Source organism: Paralichthys olivaceus, chromosome 16 (genome assembly GCF_024713975.1).
Source record: "Paralichthys olivaceus isolate ysfri-2021 chromosome 16, ASM2471397v2, whole genome shotgun sequence".
Classification (NCBI taxonomy): domain Eukaryota; kingdom Metazoa; phylum Chordata; class Actinopteri; order Pleuronectiformes; family Paralichthyidae; genus Paralichthys; species Paralichthys olivaceus.
This window is the reverse complement of record NC_091108.1, coordinates 21,817,447-21,833,072: the sequence shown is the minus strand read 5'-3', so window position 1 is coordinate 21,833,072 and position 15,626 is coordinate 21,817,447. Positions and strand designations below refer to the sequence as shown.

The window sequence follows — 15,626 nt, the reverse complement described above, 5'->3', positions numbered from 1 at the left end:
AATAATGATTTTACGATTTCAGGGTTTGGGATTTTTCGTCCAAAATCGAATAGGAGATTGAAGAAATTTGCATTGAGTCTAATGATTTATGTTATGGGGAATTTAGTAATACACATAACTACTAATGAATAGAAACTCTGTGCAACCATATTGGTCATTAGGGTTAGGTGAATCAAATCTATATTGTTTATATGTTCCTGTTCAGTACATTTTACAGAGTACAGCTCTCATGTCTCCTGTGTTTTTGGTCCTCTTTTATAAGAGAGACTTTTCATCTCTATTATGGACTGTGTTATTCTTATGTTTGGAATTGTGTTTTAAGTTTTGCTCCTTGTGTCCCTCTCCTGTGTCCCACTCTGTTCCTTTCTGTGTTCACCTCTGTGTTTCACCCTGTGCTTCCCCCTGTGTCCATCTCAGTGTTCCTCTGTGTTCATCTCTCTTTCCTGTTTTATTTTGTAGCCTCTGCTCCTTGTGTGTTTTCCCCCTGGACTTCCTGGCCTCATCAGGTTCACCTGTCTGCCCTGTGCCACTGTCTCTAGTTTCTCATTACTTCAGTGTGAATTTAAGTCTTTGTGCTTCCCTTGGTCTTTTTCAGTTCCTTGTTGTGAGATGTTGTTCCATGTCATCCCCTGTGTCGTTTCACCTCTCGCCGTTATTCCCAGTAAGTTCTCTAGTGTTTCCTTGTGTCTTCCCACAAACCGTAACAACAGCCTCCTCATTGGTATGTGCAATGTAGAATATACATCCAATAAATGCATGCAGTATCCCCTCCAAGGCCCAAAAGTTTCCTTGAATTAAATCAAGCTGCACTAAATTTCACTCACGCATCATATGAGTGATGTGTCTAAGAGTATATGTGTCTGATTATTTTCTTTCAAGATGATTCTCTGGGAAAATTGTGAAAAGGAGTGAGAATGACTCTTCCACCACATCCATTTTGTAGAAATCTCTTCAGTTGTGTTTGAGTCCTTTTTCTTACAAACAGACATTAAAATCCACCAACAAACAAATGGACAGTTGGGTGAAAAGAAGACCTCCATGATGGAGGTGATAAAGAACAACATCAGGTTCCACACAGCCACACAGGACCAATGATCAATTAAAACTGAAACAAATATACACTATACTTTCCAGATAATGACTTGATTACATCTCAGCAGTGTAAGCATGCTTGTGGTGTCTTATGGTTTAGCTAATTTGAGCAGGTTACACTGTAGTTTTTTCCTTATAGAAAATATTTAATGGTATTTGTTTCTATTTAATCTGACTTTTAAATACATGGAGCTGTAAGGTCTAGTAGTAAATTACACCATTGTGTTTATTCACCTGAGTTGTTTAGTACAACATTAATTACAACCAATGACTGTGAATCAAGATTCCGATTGTGATGAAACTATTGATCAAGTCAGACAAACATTTGATCCTTTGACTAATGTATGTTAAAATCTGCAGACTCACAACTTAACTATGCACATTCATATTCATGTGTGTGTATTCTGGTACAAATAAGGCTAAACATGCACAAAACATAAAGGAAAAGCATTGAACAGGATGTGTAGGAAACAATTTTACTGATTTAAGTGCTTTCTTTTTATGAATTATTTGATAAGTGCCTGGAAGTGCCTCTATTAAACATTAAAAATGCCATTGAATAGAGAAACAGAAGAGTACTTAAAAACTAAACTACACAAATAAAACAAAAATCATTTGAATTTGAACAAAAAAGAAACATTTATCAAAGTAATAATAAAGTAGTTCCTCATTCTTTCTGTCATTGGGGCTTTGCTTAATTGTAGTCCATGTCTTGCATAAAAGGTTGTGAAGGTTATTTCAAATGTCAGCAATAGAAGACAACAAGGCTATCAGGAAACCAGAGTTTCCCAAAGCCAGGGCAGCCAAGATGAGAGACTTTTTGAAGGACCCCTGAAACAGAAAGTACAGAATGGAGCAGTTGAAAAAACTTCTGTGTCTGTGTCTGTGTGTGGATTTGTGTGATCAGCGCGAGTAATATTCCAATTCAATGTCAAACTGGACTGAAATACTGGAAGGCAACTTACTCCAAGCGTTTTTATTGAAAATACTTTGGGACCTGACTCTTTTAAACATGGGGTAGAAAGAATCACAGCAATGTTAGAGAGGATATCAGTGACGACATATAACTGTGACATCTGCTTTGTCACTTAATGTAGTTCAATCATCAATCAATCATATTTTAATAGGTAAAGGCCATATGTACAAATCATAATTCACCTCATATGGCTTAACATGGTGTGACATTCTCTGTTCTTGAAAGAGTGAGGAAAAACTAGAAAAAATAATCAAGGGAAAACCAACACCTTAGAGAGAGGTGCACGTGAGGGATCCCTCTCCCATGCAGGACAGATAGCAGTGCAGTAGATGTCACAATTTACAGAGCAAATCAACAATATATCAATGTGGTTTAAAATCTTTAACTTGCAAGCTTGCTAGAAAAGCCAGACTGGCTAATCATCACTCTTGAGTTGACAGTCTGGTCAACATCTGTGGTCATCCTGCCGGGACGTTGCACTTTGAACAAGCTCTTCTGTCATTTATCAGTGATTTGAACGTCTCCACAGCATTTTAAACAGAGGAAGTACTTCCTTCAGAAGACTTTTGTTGAAATGTGATATTTCATAACCAAACCTTGGGTCCCACATAATAATGAATAAACATGCAGATGAAGAACAATGTTGCATACAACAATAAATAGTTTTGTTTATCATAAATACATATTACAGTGAGGCTTGTTAGTTGGACGCATTGCTGTGCAAAACCTAAGTACAGGTCTGCATGCACCCATCTAGAAGACCACATGTGGCCACATTCTTTTCGCCACAAAACCGCCTACTCAGATTATGTCTCTGACTCGCTACAGTTTAAAAGTACTCTTACACTTGTCAGTGTCCATACATTGATTTGTTTGTAGCCACCACCACAATATCAACACTGATCTTCAATGGTTATTTGCATACAGAGCAGGTCACAGGAGACACATTCAGGACACACGTCATTACCAAGTGTGAACACATGCTGTCTACTTGTGATTGGATCTGTGAGGACGAATGTTAGAAGTGGGTGTGAACAGGGTCTCTGTTACAGTTATGTTAGGCAGCTGAGGCAATACTGAACACTGTTAAATGAACTGCAAACATACTCCCGGGTTCAAGTTACTGAGTTCAAACATTCAAGGACATGAGCTGGAAAATACACATAATACTACTCTGTACTGAGAGAGGCCTGATTATACATACAAGTCAAAATGACTCCTGTGTAACTAATTGATTGTGATTAATTTAATAAAAAACACATTTAGAAGAATGAAGGGTTTGATATTAGTACGGAGAAAAGTCACTTTTATGAAATGAAAACACAACTATTGAGAAAGTGGTGGTGTGAAGTGGGTACATACCCGGGAAGAGGGCTCTGATTGGTTGGAATGGATTTCCTGGATGTCATCTGGCCCTAGTGCTGTAGGTAAAACAAACAACAGTTGGAATCTGATGTACAATCAGTGCTATGCAGACTTACAACTCATTCCTTATCATGACAATTCATCAATACAAAATTCCACCAGTAAAAACATTGACTCATAATCAATTTCATGAAAGTTTTCCTACCTTTTTTGATGTTAAGGTGTTTGTGAATCAGGAGCATGAATCTGAATGAGGCCAGCCATGTCACATAGCCAATCAAAACATGCGTCGTCCATGGCTGGGGGAGGAGCAGTGATGATTGATGTGTACCCAGGAACATGGCCACCACTGTAGACAAATAGAGAACACAATCTAACTTGAAACAACCAGGTAGGGTGTCCTGTGAAGTTAAGAGTTTAAAAAATATTAGTAGAAAAACCTCTTTGGAATTTAGTCTTCAAACCGACTCACCTGCCAAGATCTCAGTCAGAGATCCAAGTCCCCAGTGGGCCCAGTTAAACAGATATCTCCTGGAGAGAGAGACACACAAATAATACCAACAAACTCATACACTGAAATAAACAATGTTCTTAAATGTATCACACTCTCCATCAATCAATCCATTCATCTTTCAGCCAGTTATTCACGCTGTCAGACAGTTTGGCCTCCATGCACAATAAAAAAGTTAACAGCAAGATCAAACTCACTGTGCTGACTCTGGCCAACTTCATATGACCTCAGTGCAGCATTTGTTTAGAATATAGGACAAGATGTTGAATGTCCCTTATAAATTTAACGGTCTTCTGCACAATTTCGGTTCCCAACTACCAGTAGGTGTTAGCAGTGTCAGTGGCCACCAGCAGCTATTAGGGACATATACATATACAATTGGCTGTCAGACATTCCATGCTCCTGTGTCACCTGGAAACATGAGCCGGTACCAGAGACAGTTCTGTTCTGGTTCAAATTGTACCTCTGTTTCTGTTTCTACAGCTGTAAATTCACAGATAGTCCTGTCTCAGTGAGGCTTCTATATGAGAGGGTGTCATTTATCCTGTTCTGAGTGCTCATAGTCTAAAGCAAATATGAAAATGGAATCCCTTCATTTGATTCTAGGGGGAGTGAAAAAGACAAATTTAAAACAACTTACTCTTGACAAATATGTATCAGAAATCTCCTCCTTAAAATTGTCTAGAGATGATTTTAGCTCAGTATTATTTTTTTTTTATAATACATGTGGAGTGTTTACCTGTGAGAGTCAGGTCTTGGTCTGAACACAGCTGTTATTGGTTGAATCAGAGTTAATGCCACAACACAACAGCCCAGGTAGGGATGGACACCTGCATGCTGCCAGCCAGCACACACACACACACACACACACACACACACACACACACACACACACACACACACACACACACACACACACACACACACACACACACACACACACACACACACACAATATTAAAAATACTCCACTTTAACCACATTAACCACTTTATTTTCTAGACTTATTCCTCATTACGTTGTCCAGTGAGGTTATGTTTTTATCAACGCCTGTCTGACGCAAAAACTACGTCCATTCAATTTTGTGGAGGGGTGAGGGATGACCCAAGAAATAATTCAAATTTGGGGCAGATAAATGGGCAGATCCAGAGGTATGCACGCTCCAAATGCCCTTCTAGATCAGATTTGTAAAGACTATGAAGACATCATATACTGCATGAGTCAACTACTACTTCTGTAGTCATTACGTGTGTGGATACTTGATACTCTTAATTAGTAATTAAAGTTCTTATTTTTAATTAGTGAAGTTGTACTACTGTTGTAGTGGGTGATGCTATTTTTATATGTGCATGAGATTTTAAAACCACGCTGACAAATTCAAATTCTAACATTGTCCAGATGAGTGTGTGTGTGAGTGTGTGTGTGAGTGTGTATACTGTACCTTGCTCCAACCTTTCCTGTAGAAAAATGGAAGGCTAAAGGCTACAATGGTCAGCATCACAGTTAGCGTCATTAGGCCTCGATGAACCTACACACACACACACACTAAATTAAAACGTACAATATGATAAGGAGCATCAGAGGTGCTGCTATAGGCTACTATATTTACACCAAATACAATATTTCAAACACACCTGATTGTGTGTGTGTGTGTGTGTGTGTGTGTGTGTGTGTGTGTGTGTGTGTGTGTGTGTGTGTGTGTGTGTGTGCATTATAGATCTACCTGGAACCAGACTTTCTGGCCATACAGAGTTTGATTTGCCCAGTCATGTCTATAGAAGCTGGCGATGAAGGTACCGACACTCCCAGTTAGCATCCATGCGAACAGCATTAGTGCACCTAGAGAAGTAGAGTAAATTCAGCAGCATGTAATACTAATGATTACACCAAGTGTTACACTGTAGGCTACAGAACATCAGAACGGTGAAGCTATTGCATCAACTCCTCCTCCTACAGTTAGATATTATATAGAAAGAGGTGTGATTATATTTACATATTTTACATTCTGTACATTTAGAATCAAACCTGGGTAAGCCTAGTTAACATGTCCTTGTCTTATAATGACAGATCTAGTTAGTCTTTAGCTATATTAATGTACTGTACCATGCACTTTCATGATGGTGGGTCCTCTGGAGCCTGTCAGTACCTCAGAGGGGCCTGTGATACATTTTCTGTGGACGGACACTAATGGTTGTTGATTATGTTTCCATATTTTACCTGGAAGAAAGAGACCAAGAGGGTGCTTGTTGAATTCCTCTGGGGAATATAGTTTTGTAACTATACAGTAGGTCAGTGAATAGAGTAATACAGTCATAAATACAGTAGTGTATGGTAGTCACAAGATATGCTCTATAAAAGTTCCCTGTGTTACTGTTTAACAGTCATGGTAGGAATCAGATATTTTGAAGTCAGATAACAACACAAGGCTGACAAACAGCAGGAGAAACAACCTCATCAACAACACACAACAGTGGGACACCACCCAGAGAAGAAGCAACTACCTCTTACTTTCATTGCACTTTGTAACTTTGTAACTTTGTTAATGAAAGTGCAATATTAATAACGCTTATTTTCAGTATTGTTCTTATTATATTGTACTTTATGGCCTCAACAGTTCCTGGTAATGACATCTTGATGTCCAACATCCAATGCTGATCAGTGCCTTAATAAAGCTCTGACAGATTGATAAGAACTTCAATCAGCCTCCAAGATCCAAGATGACAGCGAGGGTCAATGGGTTTAGAACTGAGGTGACTCATGTGTATTATGCCTACCATACTGAGCATGTCCGCTGGCTAGAAACAGAAAGTACTCTTGGTCCAGGTCATAGCGGCCTGGTTCCTGATTGGCCACTTTGACTGGTCTACTGAACCTGCACTGGATGGTTCCATCTGCCAGTCGCCATGATACTGAGGAGAGTCCAGCCTGCAAACACACTCACACAGAGAAGGAGTGACACAGGAATGACATTTAGGTGGCTTCGGCCTTTGTGGGAAATAGATTTGTTGGCCTTCTACTGCACTGCACAGTAAACATACTGCATATTTATCTCGTGTCCTGTGCCAGTACAGAGTGGGACTCATGATGTGGTTAATCCAGCGAAGCATCAAGACAGGGAGCAGGGGACAATCAGCCTGGCAGGGGGATACTATCACTATGGTGCTGGTTTACACATACAGTTGGTAAGCACAGGTTTTGGTCTCTGCAGGCTCAATGTTACCAATGCAACATCATCAAAACAAGTCTCCAGTAGGTCACCACAGTCATTACACTCAGCTGTTGGATGACATTAAATTGTTCCATCTTGTCATTCCCTCTAACCATAACCTTAGTTTTATTTTGTACAATTTTTACAATACAGAAACAGCAGGATATAATGTTTTATGGATCAATAAGATCAAGAGGTGCTGATACACACAGTATTAGAAAACTTTGGTGACCCTCTCCCTGCAAACTGTGTTTACACGCAACTAATGTGAGACAGCATGGTTTTTGGAGAATGGAAGTTCATAGACTCAAGCTTTATTAAAGTTTGTTATGTTTCATACAAAAAAAGTTTAAACCACTGTTATATATATTAACAAGGCGTCAGATTAGAAAGCATATCACAGACAGACAGTGTTACTGGTAATGTCAGTCTTATACAGTTTTATACAGTGTTACTGTTGGTAACACTGTGGTACTTGACACTACTGACACTTGATGGACTGGAGTACAGCAGCATGTAGTTGATATTCATTTCATATGCGACAAGAATAATTTACATAATATTCCTGGGGAGTCAAATCAAGTCCTTGAAAAAAGGGACCAAAATGTCAAAATGCAGTTTATAAGAGAGATTTAACTTTGGGCACAGGCAAGCTGTTCCCTCACTGATTCCTTTCTATTCTAAACTAACCACATCCTGACTCCACTCTATTTTTTCTTCTCCCCTAATTTAGAGAGATTCATCTTCAGTTTATCCAGAATGTCTTTGTCATGTGTCACCTCACCTGTGTCTGGTCCTCGGGATGTGTTCGTCCACTGAAGAAGGCAGCACTCACTGAGACTCTGTCCCCATCTTTTACACACATATACACATCATCATTGCCCTAGACACACAAACACATGACACAACATATACATGACAAAGTCAGGTTAATAGATCATAACAGGAAGTTTTTCTTATTATATTAAGATCAAATCTGCTAATAGTTTTCAGACTACACCGGACATCACTCTAGCCTATATATTATGCATTGTTTAGGGTTAAATAGAGGAACTATCTTACCATCCATGCGTCCCAAGACAGCGCAAAGGAAACGTATCCTTCCGCTGGGCCACTCAGCTCAAACATCACAGACTGCACAGAACATTGATGAAGATACATAATGTGACTTAGCAAATCTTAACATCTATCATTCTTGTCATTTCAGTCACTCCAATCTAGATGCTGTACAGTGCCAGGACATAGAATTTACTGTTTCATAAACTGTTTACCATTACTGTATTCTATGAATATCTATTATACTGACAGTGGGTGTGTTTGGGTTGGTACACAACACATGGAGTAACAAAATGATTCTCAGCAAAACCAGAGACACAGAGACAGAGGTCATCATTAATCTTGACAGTTGATTTAAAAATGAACAGGTAAATTCACCTCGTTAACAAATGCTTCTGCTTTATTTATGTTTAAAATACCATGTACCATGTACCATGTACTTGTATTAAATGTTAAACTTCAAACCGTTTTGTTCGGTCCTTCTGTCGTCATGGAAAGAAAGAAGCAGTGAGGATCTTTTGGATCACAGCCTGCAGGGTCGAGCAGGCAGGATTTAGACTGGCCGCAGCTGTCAGATGTGAACTAAACATGTAACAGGAGAGGAGAAGAGTTTATATTCCCATATGTTATCAGTTCGCTTTCAGGTTTTTTGAGATTAACTGCATGTTCAGACAGAGAATCAGTGTCGCAATGATTAGTCCAAATGTTGTAACGCTCACAGGTCCTGGCAGGAGGGAGGATGTGGTCGTCTGTATCGGAGGAAGTGTAGTGGTTGACTGAGGTGGGCGAGGTGTAACACCATGGTGATAGATGATTGGTCCTGGCAGCTTCACCCAAAATAAATTGTAGTGTTGGAGTACAGTCACGCTGGAAAATATACCCATGGAGACGATTAATTACATCCAGGATGAACACAGACACACAGCTTCTTCTAAAAGAAATAAAACATTGTTTTTCAAAGTGCTGTTAAGAAACTCAGACTGTCAAGGTTTTGGTGAGTGTTCAATGAAAAATAACAAAACTGAAAAATTCCCTTATGGGAAAACACTAGTAGAGGCTGAGCCCCAGTCAGGGAAAATGTGTAGCCGTCATGATTACAGATGTAAGCCCTTGTATTTTGAAGGTCACACTCCAGAAGTTTGTCTGTCTGTCTGTCTGTCTGTAGGTGGAACACATATTATAAACCATTCATCTTATCTACTTCCCACTTGGCATGCAAGTTTGGTGCAATTTGGAGGAACGATACATTCAATATTAAACAAGCTTTTATTTTGAACAGCTTCGAAGTGGGTTATGAAGATTGTGCGGATTGCAAATACAGTTTTATTTTATGAAAAACACTGACTTTAAAATCTTCACTGATGAACCACGAATGAGCACAACATTTTTTAAACTAACACTCTGCACCATGGATTGTGTAAAACAAGCTCTGCATTCAACATCCAGCACATTAACAGTAAAAAAAAGTATATTTTATTCTGAAGTAGCTCTGGAGCATTTACACAAGCCAAGCAAACAGCTCATTCCAAAAAGGCAGGTTTGCTAATAGGTCTATGGCTAAATAACCCATGTTAGCATTAACAGCTTTTGACTGAACAGTCTGTAAGAAGCATTCTGTCTGTAAGAAGCATTCTGTCTGTAAGAAGCATTCTGTCTGTAAGAAGCATTCTGTCTGTAAGAAGCATTCTGTCTGCAGCGCTGGAGAGCAACGACAGTGTTCGCTTTTGTTTTGCTAATTCTCTCGCTTCTTTGTTTATTCAACTTCTATTCATGCAAAACAGCACAGAAATAGAGCTGTATCTGACATTCCTTGGACAGTTTCCTGACTCTTCTGTTCTTGTACTTGCAAACTTTGTTTCACAACTTCCAATTATTCCGTAATTATCACTTGTGACCAATATAGTTGAGGAAAATTATATAGCTTTCAATCTAAGAGGTTGAAACTCACAAAAACTGAACCTCACTGGGAGCATCTTTGGGAGCATTCCAGACGACAACAACCTCTGTCAGCCTCTCTTCACTCGTATGGCTCACTGCTGAACCCTAAAGTCACACACACACACACACACACACACACACACACACACACACACACACACACACACACACACACACACACACACACACACACACACACACCATTTGTTGAATGGATGGTACAATATTAATAGTGAATATTAAAATAAGGGAACATGTTGTATTATTAAGTGTGTCCTCCTTACGTCATCACTATGTGATGTGTCTTTGTGTACATGTGTGTAAATATATGTACCTGCTGGTTATTACAGGTCAGCAGCTGTGTCCTGTGAGGATTGGTCAGGTTGAAGCTGCCGGTGGTGGATGCTGAGCCCTGACTGGATGCATCTCTGGCCTGAAGCAGGAAGCCATTAAAATGTGGTGTTCCGGATAGAATGACTGGAAATATTGAAAATATTAAGGCAACATGTTATTAGTGAAAGTATGCGTCATCACTTTCAATTTCCTTGTTCTACATGAACAACTTACTGTAACCTACTGTTAGTCAGGAGACTAAGAGCTTTATTTTGGCAAGGTGCAGTCTTCAGCTGAGCTCTTTTTAGAGTTGTGCATTTATAAATCTTTTTGTTTAATTGTTTTGGCAAATAGAATCAGTGGAAGTGGATTTTCAGAAGTCTGAACGAAACATGTTTTATATATTTCTCAGAGGAATAATCACAGCACTGGGTTTTCTTGATATTTGGGTTTTTGAACATTTGGATGCCAGCTGTTGGTTACCTTGGATATGATCTCCGGGGCTGAAGGTGCTGGTGTTGGTTGTTAGGTGATAAGGGCTTTGAGTGGTCTGAGCCGGAGCACCGTGCTTGGGTTCCATGTCCCCACAGGCTTCGGTGACTTTACCATTGGCATAGCAGCCTGATGGCACCCAGTAACACACAGAGACAAAGACGAAGAGAAGACAGTAGCAGCCCACCGAAGACATTTACGACACCAAGTAGACAAGGCGTGACAGGGAGTCGAGAATGTCTGAAATGAAACAGAAATAATGAATTAAATAACAGCTTGTGTTCCATCCCACTTGCAATACATCATGTGCAATATTTTTGATACATTTATGACTGGACGAATGTATGACTGTATGATTGCTGTTAGTTTAGGTTTTTCTCATTCTTTTCTTTATAGCATAGTGTATTTTAATTTTTCACTTTTAATTTTTTTTTCTTACAGACCTTTTATCTATTTATTTTTCACTTTTTTACCTGCACTGAAAAGACTGCATCTTAATTTTGTTGTACAATGCCACATTGTTACAATGACAATAAAGATTTCTGATTCTGATTCTGATTTGTCACAGAAAAGTTGAAAACTGTGAATTTCCCACTACAGTGTGTCAACTTATAGTAACATTATTACCTACCTGTCAAGGTATGGTAGAAATGGATTACATGTAATTGAGATTCATTTATTAGGTAACAAAAGCATCTATATCAGCAAATTTAATCATCTCAGAATACATTTAAAGATTAAAGATTTGTAATTAGATTATGGTTATATTGAGAGAGATGATTGTGTCTAAAAAAATAGCAAATATAAGTACTTAAACTCACAAAAACCAAGGATATAAAATAATGGAAAGTGTAAAGAGTTTGGTAAACAAGTATTCCACTTGCTGCATATGAAAGATATGCATTGATAATATTTTGAGACGTTTCAAGACAAAAAAGAAAAACAGTCCATTTTTTAGTATGACGTGCAATATATTCCAAATTGGACTACACTTTACTAAAATCCAGTGGACTTATTACTAATTACAAAAATGACTATATTGTTAAATTCAGTAACTGACTATTAACTCATAATAATAATAACATGTGATCTGACCCTGTCTTATACTTGTAGTGCACTAACATGGTTTCATCTAATAACAAAGAAATTCCTGGCCATTAGAGGACCTCCACTTTTCTTCACAAGGAAAAGTATAACTACTGAAAGAAGAATGAGTACTCACCACTTTACTGCTGTTGAACCAACAAGTGCCTTAACTCTGCATATAATTGATTGATAATAATCCAGAATTCACAAAATAAATGTGTGTGTGCAATGTCAGTGTTCAATTTAAAGTGGAGCACAAGACAATACTGCTGCAACTTTTATAGCCTGATTGATGGACTCTTGGAACTGTTACTTTGGGGCATGTCGTTTTCATTACCTTATCACATAATCATTCAGTTAATATCTATAAAGCCTACTGTGCATAATACAGTACATATAAATACATAAATATACATTCTATTAGAACTATTCTATCAAACAATAATAAATCAAAACGCTTTACAGAACAGTTTTGCCATTAACCCATTCACACAGTGCATCTATGTGCAGCACTTTCTCTATCAAACATTACTCAAACACTGCTGTGTCTTGCCCGAGGACACTTCGACACAAGGAATGGAGGAACCGGGCATTAAACAATCGGCCCTCTGGTGAGGGAACCACACCCCGTGCCCTCCTGAGCAAGAGCTGCCCACAGCTGTTTGTTTTGTATGATTGTGTGCTGTGCATCATCACACAGTACAACGCTGTTCCTGAGGGCTTGGGTTCTTGGCTATTGGAAAGGAGACAAATACAGTCATGTAACTTAAAGAGATTCTTAGCAGATGTTGTTGGATAAGCAGATTCTGTCGTGCTGTGTGTATCATGTAAGAAATCACAAACCGTGGTTCTGTGACCGCTGAGCAATCAGACACACTCGCAAGAACCTTATTAACCTTATCAATAGCTTGGCAGGAAATTTGCATCATTACAGCAGCAGCAGGATACAGACAAAGGGAGGTAGACGCCACCACGGTGTCATAAATGGTCTGGAGCGCCCCCTGCACACATCCTGCTGATTCTACACACTGATTTATTATTGAGACAATTCATTTACGAATGTAATAAATGTTTGCTGCAGTGTGCTGCTTTGGCTTGGTCAGCTGTAATGACTGTGACTATGATGATTCTAAGAATGTCACAATGACACCTTGATAAACTGCATGAATTCAATGAGCCGGTGCGGCATCCTCTGTCCTTAACCCTCAACTAGAGTGAGGAAACATTTTAAATTTTAGTAGGGGAAAACTCCTCAGTAAGGGATCCCTCTCCCAGGAAGGACAGCAATGTGATATATGTTGCGTGTAGCAGACTTTAACAAAGAATAATTCCACAGGAGAAGAGCTTTATAGCTGGAGGCTCTGACTTTTCCGATATTTTAACACAAAAGTCTTTTTAAATGTATGACACTGTGCATTTAGACCAAGAGAAAGGAAACACAACTGGATTCTATAACATCTTCAGAATTTTTTTGAACAGAACGCATGTGTTCACTGCTTCCTGTACAATGTATCAACATAAGAACTAGTGCCACCTTTGATCATGTGGATTCATGCCAAAATTTCACCGGTAATGATGCTTCGTATCAATTTGATGGTTGCAGATTGTATATGTCAGCTTTATTACCTCCTCACAGGAAGTTATGTTTTCATGATGGTCATTTGTCTGTCTGAACTGGTTTAATTGAAACTTGGAGGGTTACACAACTCATTACATCTTGACATGATTCGGACAAAGGGGGGGATCAAGGAAAAAAATCTGGCATATTTTATATATATATATATATATATATATATATATATATATAATATGTCACCTAGAAAGCTTTTTATAATATGGAACCATCATACATTAAAGAGCTCACTATATCACCCCACTAGAGCACTGTGCTCCCAGAATTCAGGCTAACATATTGTCCCTAAAGGCTTTAAAAGCAGAGTAGGATCCAGAGTTTTCAGCTATCAGGCTCCTCTCCTGTGGAATCAACTCCCAGTTTCAGTTCCAGAGGCAGACACCCTCTCTACATTTAAGAGTAGGCTTAAAAGCTTCCTTTATGATAAATCTGATAGTTAGAGTTGGTCCAGTTCTGTCTTAGATCTGCTCTTAGTTCTGTTGCTATAGGTCTAGAATGTCGAGGGACACATGACACATGGAGCTTCTCTTTCCTCATCTCCCTTCTTATCACATCAAATAAATTAATGTCTCATCAATACATGTTACTGACTTGACTTCTTCTCCAGAGTCCTTCTGCTTTATCTTTTGCAGATCCAGGGCCGCCACTGCAGCCACATCGTAGATTATGATGGTGGATCGCGAATCAGAGATCGTGATCTTAATGGTGGATCTTGTATCGTGCTGGCATCTGATCGTAGTGGTGGACCATGATCGTGGTGGCAGCTGATCATGGACTATGACTACAACAAGACTGCTTGCTTGATATTCAATATGTCTCCTGAGATATTCTACCATTACTGACAACAATTCCTAAATTAATTTACTTTCCATCATGATTCAAACTATTTACTCTAACCAATGATGTAATTACTCTTATTGTTCTGATGTTCTCCATTACACTTGGCATCTACTGCACTTCTGTCCGTCCTGGGAGAGGGATCCCTCACATGTGATTCTCTATAAGGTTTCTATGTTCTTTTTTCCTGTTAAAAGTGTTTTTTAGTAGTTTTTCCTTACTCTTGTTGAGGGTTAAGGGCCGAATATGTCACACCTTGTTAAAGACCTATGAGACAAATTGTGATTTGTGAATATGGGCTATACAAATACAATTTGATTGATTGATTGATTCATCTATGATGGTTGAGGTACCTGAGTGCTATATCACTTTAAATAAAATTACTATCACCTGACAATTATAAGAGGGATGTAGGCCAAAAATAACAATAAAAAAAAAAACTAATAAATCAACAATGCAACTGTAAAATTAGATTCTAAAACCTGATGAGGGTAATATAATTATTTTGTGGGAGTATGTGTAGTGTCGTCAATAACACAAATATCAGGGCAATCTTACACATATAGCTCTTCTAGATATATATGTTATAGATAAAGAAATGACAGGTTTGTAACTTATGTCTTATGATATCAGCATATGTGATCAAATGTATCAACTGAATCTTAATATGTAATAATTCACCTCCTCTCAGGGGATGATATAATATCAGCATCCTGTCACTGGCCCATGCTCCAGGCCTGCTGCACTGCTCTCTGTCTGCCTGACAACTGCACTGCAGTGCCAGGTTACATAACGGCCTGTGTGTGCATGTGTAGGGTTTAGATGCAGCGCACCACAAATGATGCAATTGAATGTTCTTTTTGAGCATCATGGCGGCATTTTCCATTCAGATTATATCATGGATTTCTGTAAATATGTCAGATTACACCAAGGCCTGTACCTCTGCAGTCCAGCAGAATCCACTGTCAACACTGTAGTGAAACCAGTTTGTGAATTTATGAGCTCTGCTGTTTTGAATATGTGCTTATCAGAATTGTTTGTTCTACAGAAATCAGATCTATGTGACTGGGGTTGATGGTTTGAGTCCTAAAGGGAAATG

At 38.7% G+C, this 15,626-nt stretch overlaps 1 protein-coding gene across 1 annotated transcript; it reads right to left on the bottom strand.

Annotated features, from left to right (window-relative positions):
* Window positions 1–1,496: 1,496 nt before the first annotated feature.
* On the bottom strand, window positions 1,497–11,259 carry frrs1a (ferric-chelate reductase 1a). Its single transcript, XM_069511592.1, has 16 exons — window positions 10,963–11,259; window positions 10,481–10,623; window positions 10,157–10,251; window positions 8,928–9,075; window positions 8,674–8,790; window positions 8,215–8,286; window positions 7,937–8,035; window positions 6,719–6,869; window positions 6,048–6,161; window positions 5,668–5,783; window positions 5,386–5,472; window positions 4,684–4,781; window positions 3,906–3,964; window positions 3,639–3,782; window positions 3,431–3,489; window positions 1,497–1,923 (listed from the first exon to the last, which is right to left on the bottom strand). The coding sequence occupies exons 1-16, from the start codon at window positions 11,165–11,167 to the stop codon at window positions 1,831–1,833; spliced, it is 1,800 nt and encodes a 599-aa protein (XP_069367693.1). The 5' UTR covers window positions 11,168–11,259; the 3' UTR covers window positions 1,497–1,830.
* Between the last annotated feature and the right edge of the window lie 4,367 nt (window positions 11,260–15,626).